The sequence below is a fragment of the Sus scrofa genome, chromosome 1 (genome assembly GCF_000003025.6).
Source record: "Sus scrofa isolate TJ Tabasco breed Duroc chromosome 1, Sscrofa11.1, whole genome shotgun sequence".
Lineage (NCBI taxonomy): Eukaryota > Metazoa > Chordata > Mammalia > Artiodactyla > Suidae > Sus > Sus scrofa.
In genome coordinates this window covers 30,280,019-30,295,565 of record NC_010443.5, presented here as the reverse complement: position 1 = coordinate 30,295,565, position 15,547 = coordinate 30,280,019, and the positions used below count along the sequence as shown (strand labels likewise).

The window sequence follows — 15,547 nt, the reverse complement described above, 5'->3', positions numbered from 1 at the left end:
GGAGGATGATGTGAGAAAGAGTATGGGTCACTTTGCTGTACAGCAGAAATTGACAGGGTCAATCAACGATGGCATTTTTAATGGCGCAATCTTTCAGATTTTCATGATGTTCTCTCTGTCGGGGTTTTTTCCCACAGCATTGACAGTCCTTTCCATAGAGTACCATGTATGATGGGCCTTAAAGGTCCTTAGGATTCCTTGATCTAAAGGTTGAATTAAAGATGTTGTGTTTAAGGGCAAGTAGACCATGTTAGCACCTTCAGTGTTGAACTTATGGGGTTCTGGGTGGCCAGAGGCATTGACCAATATCATAGACCTTTAAAAGGCAATCCCTCCCTAACAAGGTACCTCCTGACTTCAGGGACAAAGCATCAATAGAACCAGTTGGGAAGAAGTTCCTCATTGTCCAGGCCTTCTTATCATACTATCGAAAGACAGATATTTATCCTTTCCCTTCAAAGGAGGGGGTTAGCAGCCTTATAGCTAAGGGCAGTCCTGATCTTAAACCTGACTGCGTTTGGGCAAAACAGTAGAGTGAGCCTATTCCTTCCTGCCTTACATACTGGTGCTTGCTTTTCTTCCTTCCTAACAAATGTTCTTTGTGGCATTTTTTTTCAAGAATAGTGCACCGTCATTACAGTAAAAACCTGTCCAGGTAGATACCTTTTCTCCTCAATGAATTTCTTAATGGCATCAGTGAACTCGTCTGCTGCCTCTCATTACCTTGAATTTTGTTTTTTAGTCAGGGATCAGACCTGAGGTGCATTTGCAACCTACTCCACAGCTGTGGCAATGCTGGATCCTTTAACTCACTGTGCCGGGCCAGGGATCAAACCTGTGTCCTGGCACTGCAGGATGCTGCCAATCCCGTTGTGCCACAGCAGGAACTCCATCTTGACATTTTAAAAGCCACCCCTCTTCCTAAAATTATCTAGCCGGCCTTTGCTGGCATTAAATTCTCCAGATTTAGCTCCTTCACCTTCTTTTTGCTTTAATTTGTCATAGCACGACCTCACTTTTTCTCAAATCATAGAGTCTATAGGTATGCCTTTCTTGTAGCAATCCTGCACCCACATCAAAGCTGGATTTTTCAGATGAGATAAAAAGGTATTTCTCAAAAAGGCCCAAGGTTTTCAAGCCTGCTAGTATAGCTGCAGTAATGGTTTCATGGATTTTCTTTTCTTTCTTACAGTGGTTCTAATGTTGGATTTATTTATATTGAGATGGTGGGCAACCATAGCCGCAGACTTCAATCTGTGGTGCATATCAAGCAATTCAGCTTTTTCTTTGTCATATCATGACTTCTCTGCTTCTCGGGAGCACTTCCAGCATCAAGAGGAGCACTTCACATGGGTCCCCTGGTGTTATTTAAGGTTTATGATATTGCAGTAAACACAATTCAGAATACCCCAGAACGTCAAGAAATCACTTTTTATTGCAATATGCAATTTTCACATGAGATGAACGGCTCACAATGAGACAATAAACATCACTCAGCATTGTAAGCAGATACTGGCAACACTCAAGCTCACCTAAATAGTAACAGGAGGTGAATATGAAATTATTACAGGAGTGCAGTATGGACTGTAGTAATTTTTTGAAATTATAATTTCTTTTTTGCTTTTCTTTAGGGCCGCACCTGCAGCATACGGAAGTTCCCTGGCTAGGGGTCAAATCGGAGCTGCAGCTGTCGGCCTACACCACAGCCGCAGAAACATGGGATCCAAACTGCGTCTGTGACCTGCACCACAGCCCACGGCAATGCCAGATCCTTAACCCACTGAGTGAGGCCAGGGATCGAACCTGCATCCTCATGGTTACTAGTTGGGCTCCTTGCTGCTGAGCCAAATGGGAATTCCCTTGAAATTATGATTTAATATGCATCATTATGCTTGCTTATATTTCTCTTGACTGTGAATGGTGCCATGAACAGTCTATAAATGTGGGCATAAGTTTCAGTAACTTTTAACTTTTTATAATAGGTTTGTGTATATTTTATGGTATTAAACAACAGACTAGTTTTTACATATATTTTATGCATTTATGACTAACCTAAAATTAAACAAATTTTTTTCAGTACTTCTAGGCTTGTGGTTGGTCTGCAAGTTTTTTCAAATTGCTGCAAATCTCCAAAAAAATGCTCCAGTACAGTTATTGAAAAAAATTCTACGTGTAAATGGACCCACGTTGTTCAGACCTATGTTGTTCAAGGGTCAGCTGTACAAATGTGTATAAAAGTAATGTTGAACAAGACTGGTGTTTCTGGAGACTCTCATAGGAAGATTGAGAGACAATGAAACTTGAATATATGAGAAAGATACATGGTAATTAGTTTCTTAGAAACACAGACTTCTGGAGGCACCTTGAATAATGGCCTCCCGTGAAGTTTCAGTCTCAGTCTTTGTCCTCAGATTATGAAGGTTCCGTCTCACATTTTAGGAGTTGGAGGGGGCAGATCAGATGATTAACTTCCCTTAATATCATCACCTCTTATTTTTCTCAATTCATGCCTCACCTCTCTTTTCCGGAGCCTTCCTCTGACATACTGCTCGCCCTTCTCTGGGTCCTGAGGGCTCAGTTGGGTGTGTGTTCATTTGCCATCTCTGTCCTACCACTTCTCTGTCACTCAGGTGCTTTCTAGCTCACCCTCCCATGGTCATTCGCACCATACTCCTGACATTCACCTTTCCATCTGTTGCTATGCTGCTATTATATATTGTATAGTATAAACATAGTACTATTTTTATATTTAAAGATAGTTATGACATATGATGAGCTAGAAGAAAGTTCCATTAATCCAAAGTCTCAACGATAGCAATAGTACAGCATAGCAACTATAGTTGTCGCATATTACTACTGCTGTAATTCCCCCTTGAAGTGTATTTAATCCATTATTAGTTTAATAAGTGTGGGTGAGCTTTATTCATTGGATTCTCTTCTTTTTTTTTTGCCATTTCTTGGGCCGCTCCCGCGACATATGGAGGTTCCCAGGCTAGGGGTCCAATCGGAACTGTAGCCACCAGCCTACACCAGAGCCACAGCAACGTGGGATCCAAGCCACGTCTGCAACCTGCACCACAGCTCACGGCAACGCTGGATCCTTAACCCACTTAGTAAGGCCAGGGATCGAACCTGCAACCTCATGGTTCCTAGTCGGATTTGCTAACCACTGCGCCATAATGGGAACTCCTGGATTCTCTTCTCATTGAAACAGTAGAGGCTGGTAGTGGTAGGGACGCTGTGAGGTGTCCCTTTCGTGGCTTCTGATTACTTAACATTGACTACTGTTTCATTGCAGTTATGATGCTTGCATCAAACACTTGGATTTTGAACAAAACCCTTTTAATCTAGAGCAAAAATGTGCTAGTTTTTCACCTTTACCAGCTTCCTAGAAGGTTGGTGGCTACATGACTAAGAAAAGAGGCACCTTGGATCAGTTGGCCCCTGAAGTTAAGTCCACAGGTGATCTCTAGGGAGGTGAAGGTGAGGCAGTGGGCCCTTCCTCATAACTATAAGCTATTTCTAGGAGAGCCCAATTCCTAAGAAATTATACTAGTCACCGTTCTACTCAGTAATCAGATTGATGCAAATCTTAGAGTCTCTTGGAAGTATCTCAGAGGCTTAACTCCTGGGAAACAAGAAAGTCATGCCATTTCTGGTCTTCCCCAACTGTCCCCAACCTTTAGGAGTGTGCTTAGACCAGTGTTTTTAAAATATTAACATGCATATACCTCACCTGGCAATTTTGTCAAACAATAGATTCTGCTTCTGTCGATCTCTGGGGTGGAGTCTGCGATGCTACCTTTCTAACAAGCTCTCAGTTGATGCCAGTGCTGCTGGTCCCTGCGTCACACTTTGAGTCACAAGTTCTGAATCTGCCAGTTCTCTGCCCTGTGTGCATTGGAATCACTGGAGAGCTTTGAAATCACTGATGCATGAGCCCTACCTCAGAGAACTGGATTTAATTGGCATGGAGTGTGGCCTGGGAAGCAGGATTTTTAAAAGCTTTCCAGGTGTTTCTCATGTGTGGTCACGTTTGAGAGCCTCTGCCTTAAACATCATCATCTCAGCCCTGGATGTCACTACTCCCCAGTTTGGCATAAAGCCTTATCATCTTTATCCTTCTTTTTTTTCTGTCAGACTCACTTTGGGGAAAACAAACAAACAAACAAAAAACACCTGTCCAACGTTCTACCTGTACCTCAGCAGCTGAATATGGCCGCAAATCTCAGCTGGGTCCCAGCGCCCCTGGGTTAACTCTTCCAGCCAATTATTTCAAGTCTTCTCTCCCCTCACCCCTTCAAAGCCCCCTCTCCATTCCACACAAAACTCTTCTTCCATCACTTTCAGAAAAGAATAAAAGCAAACTGAAGGAATTACTTTATCATTGCACCATAACCAAATTCTCTGACTGCTTGCTGCACCCCCAATCATGCCCTGGGTCCAGGCCCTCTCACTTACCCAGTGAATCTCCTCCTGAAAAGACCTCCTTCACCCCTGAGTCCCCAGCGTCCCACTTTTCTGGCTTGTCCCCATCACTATTTTACATGTTCCATCACCAGAGAAGCCCCTTGAACCATTTTCCACTTGCTGCCCTCTTTTCCTAGCTCGCTGGTCCGGTAACTGTCTGCGAGCTGACCTTCGTGCCAAATTCTTGGTTTATCTGACCTTCATCTGCGTTTGACCCAGTTGAACACTCACGCTTTCTTAAGTCCCTGCTCCATGTCATGTCCCCGATCTGGGTGGCTCTACCTCACACCATCCAGAACACACCAGCACATGCTCCCCTCTGCACATGCTCACGTCTGTGCATGGCCAGGCCCCTCCCTTTTCTCTGGTCTCTCATCTTCAACTTACCAGCTCCTGCAAAAGGCCTTCCCTGCACTTTCTTCAAATGAGTCCTCATCACCCATCCCCAGCGCCTTCCGTCTGCGGACTCATTTTTTTTTCATCACCTGGAGAACTGCATATTTACTTGGTTTTTCATCCATGTGTTTCTCAGATGGCTCGTCCAGTAATAATATAAACCCCATCAGGGCAGGGACATTGCTTATTTATTTAATTCTCTGCTCTCTGCCCAGAATTTGAGCATGTCTGACATGTAGTAGACACTCGGTAAATTTGTGCTAAATACATGGATGTTCCGGAAACCATCCCTCAGTTCCTTCTGAGAGCGCTTAAGCCCACTGCCTGCCCACTATACACAAACAACGCAACTGTAAACCTTCCCTTCTGATTGGTGATGGAATGTCATGGCACTTCTCTCCAGAGTTTATGGATCCTAACAGACCCACTAGCCATCTCCACCTTGGTTCATGGAGCTAGTTCGTCTTCCTTCTAATGGACTTGCACATCTGCCACCTCTGCCTGCACCCCGTCTACAAATAAGCTGCAGGTCCCAAGGGAGTAACTGTTCCAAGAGCTTGAGGTCTTAAAAAAAAAAGTCCCCCATTTCTTTAAAAATACATAGTTGCTGCCTCTCCTGAGATATTTTTACAGTGTGTCCCTAGAGGAGGAGGAATTCCAGCTGATGGCCCAGTGCAGGGCAGAGGCCCATAGGCAGACAGTCTGGCTCCAATTTATGCTCTGTGCTAACATGGCTAATAGGCGTTAGTATTTTGATACAGAGAAGTGCTGCCCTTGATCCTGAGTTGGTTATACACTGGTCACATCCGGCTTAGAATCACACATTTAAGGGCCAGGAGAGTTAGTCACTTTCTTCATCCCCTCTGTCTCTCCCTCTCTCTTCTTCTCTCTCCCTCTCTCTCTCCCTGTCTCCCTCTTTCTCTCGCCCTCTTTCCCCTTCTCTCTCTCTCTCTGCTCTCTCTCCTTTTTCTCTCTCTCTCCAACAGATGTCTTGGGAATAGTTTCAGTATTTTCGTAGAGCAGTACACAGAGTAAATTTAAATTGGCAGAACTCCAGCTTGCCCCATATAAAACTCTGCTGTAGACACTTTGAACCTATTGGAACTGTTACGCATGTATAATGTGCATCAGAGCTTCCACAAAACCCTGTTAGTGCCTTTATTATCCCACTTTTCCCCTCTATCCAAGTTTTCACCATCACTTCATTTCAGACCCTAAACTCAACACTCACTAGGGTCAAACTGAAAAAGAGGCAGTAACTCTTGATTCATAAGGTGCCCATAATTCTACAAACATCTAATGAAAACGAGCAAACATCTCTGTATAAAACTTGGGTTCCATCCAGGAGTATGTTTAACTCTCAAATGCCTGATAAAACCATGGGATTGCAGGCTCTGGAGCTCTGGCCCCGCACTCTGGCAAGGCGGAGGGTGCCCAGCATTACAGCGACCTTGCTAAGGCTGCCCCCACCAAGTCCCTACTCATCTCTCTTGGATTCTTACATCTGCAGGTCCTATAGCTGGAAAAATAGTAGACTGGAATCTGCTTACCTAGAATTAGCAGTCCCAGTGACTTAGTAGGCTGGGAGGAAAAAAAAGTAAAATCAGATATTTGAAAGTAAGCCCTCACTCAACATTCCCTTAGAAACAAAATCACCACCTCTTACAGGCATGGTTTTCCTTGGCTTGTGGCATGGCTATCCCTAGCCCTTCAGTGCCAAGCCTTTGGCAGAGCTGATGAAACACCTCCTTTTCAACGAGCCTTGCTCTCTGGAAACCTCAGTAAAATACAGCTAGTGCACACTCCGGCAAACACCAACCTGAAACTTTCCCAGTGAACAAATGATGTTTTGCCAAAACGCTTCTCACCAAGTTCTGGCTCTAGGAGAGTGTGTGGTATGGAATCGTCACAGCTCGAAAAACAAAGGAACACCCCTCCCTGCCTTCGGGATTGCATTCCCCTGAAGTGCTCAGATAGAGTTTTCATCATCCCATACACTCTGCTGACTTGGTAGAGGAGTCTTGTTGGTTTTTTTTTAAAATTATATTTATTTGCATGCCTATCAGATGCACAAAATGCATTTTTCATGGATTTTTCCTATCGCTGCTTGGGTAGCGTAGAGAGTTACCGCCTACGGAAGCATGGCATCAATGAAAGTAATAATCAAAGAGGAGCAGTATGTTTTTGCCCATCCCCATAAATCTGATCTGTAAATGCAAAGAATGTGAGGCATGAACATGAGAAATGTAAGAATTTTATTTAAAACTTACAAAAGAAAAATTGGCAAATTGTAGGATAAGGTTTTAACCAATCCAGTCCCCAGAAGGAAAACTTCTTATGTAAGGCATTTCTGAACCCCCATCTGAAATATATGTCTTGAGGGCAGTAATCATCAGAAACATAACGGAGTCCCGTGAAGCTCGGTTTTATTGTCTTGCATCAGTGAACATTCCTCAAAAGCATAGAGCGTCACTAATGGAATTATATGTTTTCATGCTATAATTACATTTGATTTTTCATGATATTTCTGTAGACTTTTTGTTCATGGTCCCATGACTAGACAGAATATTTACTAGTTTTCTGTGTCCTCGTCCTGTTCACGCACACACACACACACACACACACACACACACACACGACCCTCTGTAACGAGAGAGAGACTAGAAATAGGATTTCTTTTACAGAAAAAAAGACAAATGTATATTTTTTAAAAAAATTTACCTTCAGGGATTTTCTTTCAACAACAGCTACATAAACATTACAACAAAAAGAAATAAGAGGAGTTCCCCGGTAGCTGAGTTGGTTAAGGATCCAGTGTTGTCACTGCTGTGGCTTGGGATGCTGCTGTGGAGAGGGTTTGATCCCTGGCCCTAGAACTTCCACATGCTGTGGGCTCGGCATGACAAAAAAAGGAAATAAGAAAAAAGAATTTTATAATTGAAGGAAACGGCAAGAGATCCCTCTGAGTTCCAAAATGCCTTGAGACACAAAATGGGCAATTCATATTTTTGTTCTTATTTTTGAATCTTTGTTGGAGGAATGAATATATGTTGGGGAAAATGGAACTTATTCGGTCTTTGGTTATGCTGCTCCAAACGATGCTGTCACTGGAAGACAGATGAATCTAGCCACACAGTCATATTGACCAAGGGACTCAATACCGAGATGCCTTCAAATGTGTGAACAATGAATCTCTGTTTTGGAAAAGAGAGAAGGTCTAGCTATGAAACCCGCAGAAATCCCCAAGAAAGAAACGTAAACAGTTAGAAAATGATGTTGACACCCAACATACTATGGGTATCCTCTCTTCATCTTCCCCACAGCAAGTCTTAGCCTTGTTCAAGATCTCAGCGACTTCTTTCTTTCTCAGCACTCAGTTCCTATTCTCAAGGTTTTCTTCCCTGTAGAATATGAGGCTGAACACTCTAAATATGTGTACACTCTAGGGTCCCCCCTGACCCCACAGGCACTATGGAAGTACAGAGGAAAAAATTTGATTGTTGCAGTCTAGGTGTGAAATGGAGGTCTTGTACTTGCTAAGTGGAGTAAGCTTGGGGGTGTTAATGAATGCTACTTGGCTGACCCAGGTTGCATGTTCTTATCATAAATGGAGATAAAGTTAGCATTTCATTTCCCCAAATTTAAATACATTTCTTGAAATGCCACTTATTAAAACATTGAAAATACAACGTTTGGTTCTCTCTCCTCAAATCTCTACACTCTGGCTCCTGGCCCAGCCACTCAACCCAAATCACCCTCTAAGGTCTTCCAAAATAACTTCTCAGCCAAAACTAATAGTATCCTTGTAGACTTGTCAGCTTTATTTGAAACCATTTTCTTCTCCTTGCTAACGTCCATTCTGGCCTCGAATTCTGAGGATTCGTCCCTTTCAGATATTCTATCTTCTCTTCTCCAGAGTCACATCTAGAGCAGTTCTGCTTTAGAAATCATTTCAGCTTTGGTCGTTTTAAACACAAGGTTTGTGCATAAATTATTTCCCTAGCCCTAGCCCTAAACTGTCCTCACTTTTAAAAATCAAGTCTTAACACCTCTATATGCCAGGCTTTCAACTGTAGTGAATTATGGTTAAGGTACCAACTCTGGTCTTGATTCTTGGCACCTTGCTGCTGTGTAATCTCTTAGTGTCTCTAAACAAAAATTGACACTTTGAGTTTTTTACTAATCCCCTTTCATTAAACTTCTAGATGTATATGTTTTATATTTATATATTCCTATGTTCCATTTACTGAATTAATGCTCCTTTTCATCCTCCACCCTTTACTCTTCATCTCTAGTCAAGTGCAGCTCAGAGCATACTATACATATATTCAGATAAATATTGCCTGTTGATCAGAGGGCAATTAATAATGAAGTTGTGGTTCCACCACGCTCTACCAGCTCTTCCTGACCCACCTCCAGAAAACATTGCCTGCTCAGGTCCTACAAACATGCAGGGTCTACTTTTATGTCTTTTCTACTTCTTATTTGTTGTCATTCTTAAAAGAAGGTCTTTTTAAGAGTGTCCCCTCCAAGTACCTTTCTCAAAGGACTTCCCATGGAGTATATGTAAACTGAGTCCTGCGAACTAGCTTGCTATCTTCCTCCTCCTCCTCTCATGAATCTATAGTTTTACGTGAAAATGTATCCAAGTCATCTTTCCATGCATATAAATTCCTGTAAATTCACAGATGTATCAGTATGTTTCATACATTTTAGATAAGCCTCTAGAAAGACTCCTTTCTGATAATTGGGAAATCTTTTGAATCTTAGATTAAAAATCCATACAGCCTCTCCACCTGTACCCCCTAATCCACTTGCACTTGAAATATTTTTAATAATAATGCTGGTTACTGAAACGTTCCTTCATTATATGTGTCTTTCCTTTTCAGGATCCTCCCATGGCTGTAACCCTTGGACTCCGAATGGAAGAGATGATTTTTAATCTTGCTGATACCCACTTATTTTTTAATGATTTAGAGGTAAGAATTTTCAAAGGTAAGAATAGTTGTCTCCAACTCTTAAAACTCTTATATGGTTTCTATAGAGGCAGGTAACCTCAAAAAACAAACAAAAAGATAGAAATTTAGCTCAAGAGAACAGTAAAGTTCTTGTCAAGGGGAAACATTGTATATGCAAATAGAAATTAGAGCTAAATTGTGTTTTGAATGATGCATATGTACCGGCACATATTTAGAGCAAAGAATGTCCCCAAGAAGAAGAAGGTCTGCTTTGCTATCCCGTGCCATACACCCCTGTCCTCAGCTCCCAGTCCTTTTAGTGTCTCAACCACAACCCATTCCACCTTTTGAAACAGTATTAGCTTTTCCAGGTTACTAAGCAGGATGCAATTCAGGTTAATTACTGCACAGTGGTCACAGATACTGTTCCTGGTGCTAACATGGATCATTACATTTTATAGATAATCTGAAACCTAATTCTAGACATTATCATTCCTCATTTCCTCCTCTTCTGAATAAAACCATGGAGAACTATTTATATAGCACTTCTGACTGGTTTGTTGCATTTATTTTCTCTTTTTTTCATAATTTATCTTTCCATATCTAACCTCAGATGAAGAGAAAGCAAAAGCAGTAACAAAAAAATGAAAGAACCTAAGAAACCTCTAGATAGCTGAATAAGTACTGAAATTAAGTATATAATTACTGAGTGCTAGGCATTCAGATGATACAATTTGAAATAACTGAGTAGTTTGGGCACGGGGAAGAACTATCAAGCACAACTATGAAAGAGATTTCTCTTTCTTCTTTTTAAATGATCCATTCAAATTAATTTTTTATCTCACGGTTTCACAGTGAAATTAAAGGGTTTATCTACGATCACATGAATGAAGATGGAGATTATTATTACTGAATCCGCACCTTGTGCTTGATATTTTATATTGGGCTTTCCACTAATTAATAACCTTTTGGAAGAAATATGTTTATCACGTTATTTTTGTAGAGAAGGAGCTGTAAGGTCCAGCAGCATAAAAATCCCATCTGTGGTTACCTGTTAGGTAGTCCAACTGGGAATTGAAACTCTGAAGTCTGTATGACTCTAGAACCCATACTCTGCCCCTATACCATGCTGAAATGTACAGACATGTGGGAGGAAGATAAGCCAAGTCAGTCAGCATCTTAAATACATTTTTTCAATTGATAAGGTCTTAAATTCAATCTTAGTTACATTTGAGACATGAGTAAAACATGTGCTCGTATATCCCATAGATGTATGTGCTGGAAATCTGTGTAATAGCATTTTCTTTCTTGTTCTCTCTGCAGTGAGTCACTGTTTTTACTAGATAATAATTTCGGAGTTCCCGTCGTGGCGCAGTGGTTGGCGATCCGACTAGGAACATGGGTTGCGGTTCGGTCCTGCCTTGCTCAGTGGTTAACGATCTGGCGTTGCGTGGCTGTGGTGTAGGTTGCAGACTCGGCTCGGATCCACGTTGCTGTGGTCTGGCGTAGGCGTGGCTACAGCTCGATTCGACCCTGCTGGAGCCTCATGTGCGCGGAGCGCCAAAGAAATTAGCAAAAAGACAAAAAAAAAAAAAAAAAAAAAAAAAAAAAAAAAAAAAAAAAAAAAAAAAATTTCAATTCTGTTGAAAGGGTTTTTTTTTTCTTTCTTTAATAGACATTGTGAAAGATCAATATTCTTGGGCAAGTCTTCCAGCTTTTCGATAATAAGAAATAATCACTATTCTAAAACCTGATTTAAATTAATCCTGCTGCTTATTACTGTCTAGTGTATAGAATGATTTTGTATGTACATGATAACAGGAAACACACCTTAACCTCTTGGGAACTTGAATTTTTTATACACGTATGGTGATAACTGTGTAGGTTAGTTTTTCTGTTGGGTAAGATGGATGAGTTTCATTCTAAAAAGAATTCGAAGGTTATTAGTCCTCTCAAACCTGTAAAACACCCAGAAAAGTAGTTTTATATGGTTTTATCCAAGTTTTATAGTTTTTATTTCATGCCATTTATTATTTTTTTACTAGAAATAAATGGAATAAATGATCCTTTAGCTTTTTTAGTGGCACATTAGAAGCCAGATGGAATAAATTTACCACCCAACCTCTAACAACACAAAAGTGAGAAAGTGAAAGTAGCACATGATGAATTTGAATATACCTTTAGCAAGTTCGACATGAATATTGGCACATCAGAAACATGTGGTCAGCTATGGCACTTTAAGAATTTTTATTTTGGATTAGATACTATATAAAATGTATCTTTAAAATACCCAGCAGGATCTCTGGTAGGAATAGAAACTGAGAAAATACTGGTATTGACTTTCTCTTCTATGATTATAGCTTTTTAGCTGCGTTTTAGAACATGATAAAAATTCCATCTGACTAAAACTTAGTATCCAACAATACGTTACTGAATCAGTGAAGTGATTTAGTCTCTAAGTAGAAATTGACTGAATTCTCATACATGCACACACACTCATGCATACACATCCAGGTGAAGTGCCCAAGGAAACTCAAAGGCTTATACTAACTGAGTGAGATAAACAAACATTAAAACTAATAAAATCTAAACAGTAGCTGTCAGAATTCCCACTGCAGTGAAGCGGATTAAGAATCTGGCTGTAGCAGCTTGGGTTGTTGCAGAGGCGGGTTTGATCCCTGTCCGGGCACAGTGGGTTAAAGGATGCAGCGGTGGCTGCAGCTGTAGCTCAGATGCAACCCCTGCCTAGGAACTTCCATATGCTGTGAGTTTGGTCATTTATTTGAATAAATACATAAATAAATAATAAAAATGAAAAAACAGTAGCTCTAGGAGTTCCTGTCGTAGCTCAGCGGAAACAAATCCAGCTAGTATCTGTGAGGACACAAGTTCAATCCCTGGCCTTGCTCAGTAGCTTAAGGATCCAGTTGCCGAGAGCTGTGGCATAGGTCAGAGACGCAGCTCGGATCTGGCATTGCTGTGGCTGTGGTGTAGACCTGCAGCTGTATCTCTGATTCGACCCCTAGCCTGGGGACCTCCATATACCGCAGGTGTGGCCCTAAAAAGACAAAAAAAAAAAAAAAAAAAAAAACACACAAAAAACCAGTAGCTCTCAAAATCATTAAGTACGGTTACATACATGCCCACCTCCTCTGCATCTGATTTTGAAACTTTACTTTCTTCTAGTTTTTTAGCTCTGTAAACCTTTTACAAACAGTAATTATCATGAGCTTCATAACTAGTATTAAGCTATGTCTGCTTCTCCTGACAAAAGAGAATTCATCAAGAGGGTAACTTCATCAAAAGCCTATTATGGGTTTTTTTCCTTCGTGTACTTAAATCTCTCAGGGTTCCTTTTCTTAACCTAAAATCTAATTTGAGACTCAAATCCTTCAATAGATATTGCAACACATGTAGTGGCAGCTGTTCTCACATAATTCCTTAAAAGTTACAAATTGAAATCCTTTTAATAGACACTTCACTACATCCTGTCCAACTGCAAGAGAAGGCAAATGCTCACATCACTGCCCCTAAGAAGTGAGTGCTCTCCGTTTAAATACAATGTTATTTCAGCTAAAATAACTTCCAGAGAAGAAAGCACCAGGGAGTTTGGGCCACACCACAGTGAGAGAAGACTTCTGTGGATTAAAACTGATAAAGATCAGTGACAAATTTGCAGTCACCTTATAAAACAAAGATTTTAAGCATCAGGATTATTTCAAATGTTTAAGTTTTTACACTGAAATTTGTTAAAGCCAAAACATTACACTTATATTGTTTTTAATATTTTCGTTTTGGTCAAAATGATGCTTGCAAAGTTCCTCTGAGTGAAAGCTGATTGAAGAACAATTATTTAGAGTTTTCTAAAAATGTAAATGATCGAAGTTCAGGTTTCTTTCACTGGTCTGTAATCCTCAGGCAAGGGTCCAGAGTCAACAAGCATAGTTAACTAGGCATAAATTTAAAGAGAAGTTCCATTTGGAAAAACCTCAAACATAACTTCAAATATGGAACTCATGGTCCGATAAGTTTGAAAGAACTGCTGTCCTCAGGGGTAAAACATACATATGGGGGCAAACTGTACCAATGAATCACTTGAGTTAATACTGGAAATGTCAGAGAAACTTAGCTAAAAATTAGAATACGAGGATATTAAATATAGAAATTACTTCTAATTACCAGTGTAATTCACAAGAATCACTCACTTAATATCATTAGGTTATTATAAAAGAGAGTTATGAAATTATTTACATGGTGAAAGATTTCAGAACCTCATTGGAATCAGCAGCTTCACATTATGTCATTTCAATAGTGGCTTTAAGTTGGACTTCATACTTACCATGAATGTCACCAGCTCAAAAAAGAAAGAACCCTTGTCATCTAGAACTACTGTGTTGCCTTGGTATTCTGGAAGAAGAACGTTTATTTCCAACTTTCATGCTAACTGGTTAAATATCTCTTCACCCTCTCTTTTAGAGCCCAATTCAGAAGCTACTCAGGTCACATGCAGTACTTTTCCCTGAGAATTTTCTGGACGCATAATGCCTCTTTGGTTGAAGTTTGGGCTGTGCGCCTTTCAATAAATACTCGGTCGTAATGACGAGGACTGTAACTAAATGTCTGTCCTGAAGCCTCGCCTCATACTCTGCACTCTTTTCCCTGTCTTTCACTGGATATAAATACCTTCGTACAGTCCTTACCTACAGTGGTATTGTTTTATATCACCATAACTTTGTGTTAGAAAATTTAAATGATTGTGGTAGTTCTGTCATGCACCACCTTTGTTTAGATTTCTGCCATTTATTCAAAAAGAATTGTTGAGTGGTTACTTTCTGCCAGCTTGTGCCTTAAGGGTGGGTACGTCTGGCTGACCCAAACACCCCCGTCAGAGGGCTTCCAGTCAGATTAACTTTTTGAGGCCCTTCCTTATTTATGAATATATTTATTCGGAAATCACTAAACCCCCAATTAATGTACATCGCATGAACCTTTAAACTTAACCTGGTTGGCTTTCCAAGTTATGAATTAAAATTGTAGTGATTGAGCTACTCACGAAGTTTTATATTTTCAAAGCAATCCGAGCCCACTGATTTATCCTCAGACTGCAACAGGATCGGATATAATAAGTGTGGAAGGCTGGAGATGAGATATGAAATATTTTGCTACCAGGTATTTCCAGGTCCTATTGATGATTATAAATAGTAACTGAGAAGCCTTTAGTTTGGCATTGTATTTTCAAATTTAATAATTTTTCCAAATTGATTTTGAATGATAAGCACTATCTATGTAGTCGGACTTTAGGAGTGTGACCGGAATAATTTGAGGGGAACCAAAGAGACCTCAAAAGCTAAAGTATACTTATTCTGAGGTTGGTAAATACTAGGTGTTGAAATGCTCTAACCATTCCACCTTCAGATCATGCACTCTTTCATTGAAACTTTGCGGATTATTTGAAAATAGAAAGTACTCTTAGAACAATAAAGAAAAATTGAATTCTTTTCCAGAAAAGCTACCATTTGTTCTGAGTACACTACAACTTAGGTCAGTTATGTGGGTGAATGCACCTAAAGTTTATTTTCCTCTGAATTTGTAGCACGTTGGAGTTAGTAAACCTTCATTGGTTCTCTTTTACTTTCAATATTCTTGGTTCTCTTTTACTTTCAATATTCTTCTCTTCAGTTTGAACTACAATGAAAAATGTTGGCCTCAGTGGTTATTAGCTT

At 40.3% G+C, this 15,547-nt stretch overlaps 1 protein-coding gene across 23 annotated transcripts in view; it reads left to right on the top strand.

Moving 5' to 3' along the window:
* The window catches only part of EYA4 (EYA transcriptional coactivator and phosphatase 4), a 314,810-nt gene that overhangs the window by 280,028 nt on the left and 19,235 nt on the right, over window positions 1–15,547 (top strand). For all 23 annotated transcript variants that reach the window (XM_013988217.2, XM_021087789.1, XM_021087721.1 and 20 more), the window contains one exon: window positions 9,756–9,845. In XM_013988217.2, the coding sequence (XP_013843671.1) occupies window positions 9,756–9,845 (90 nt within the window). The remainder of the gene's footprint in view (window positions 1–9,755; window positions 9,846–15,547) is intronic.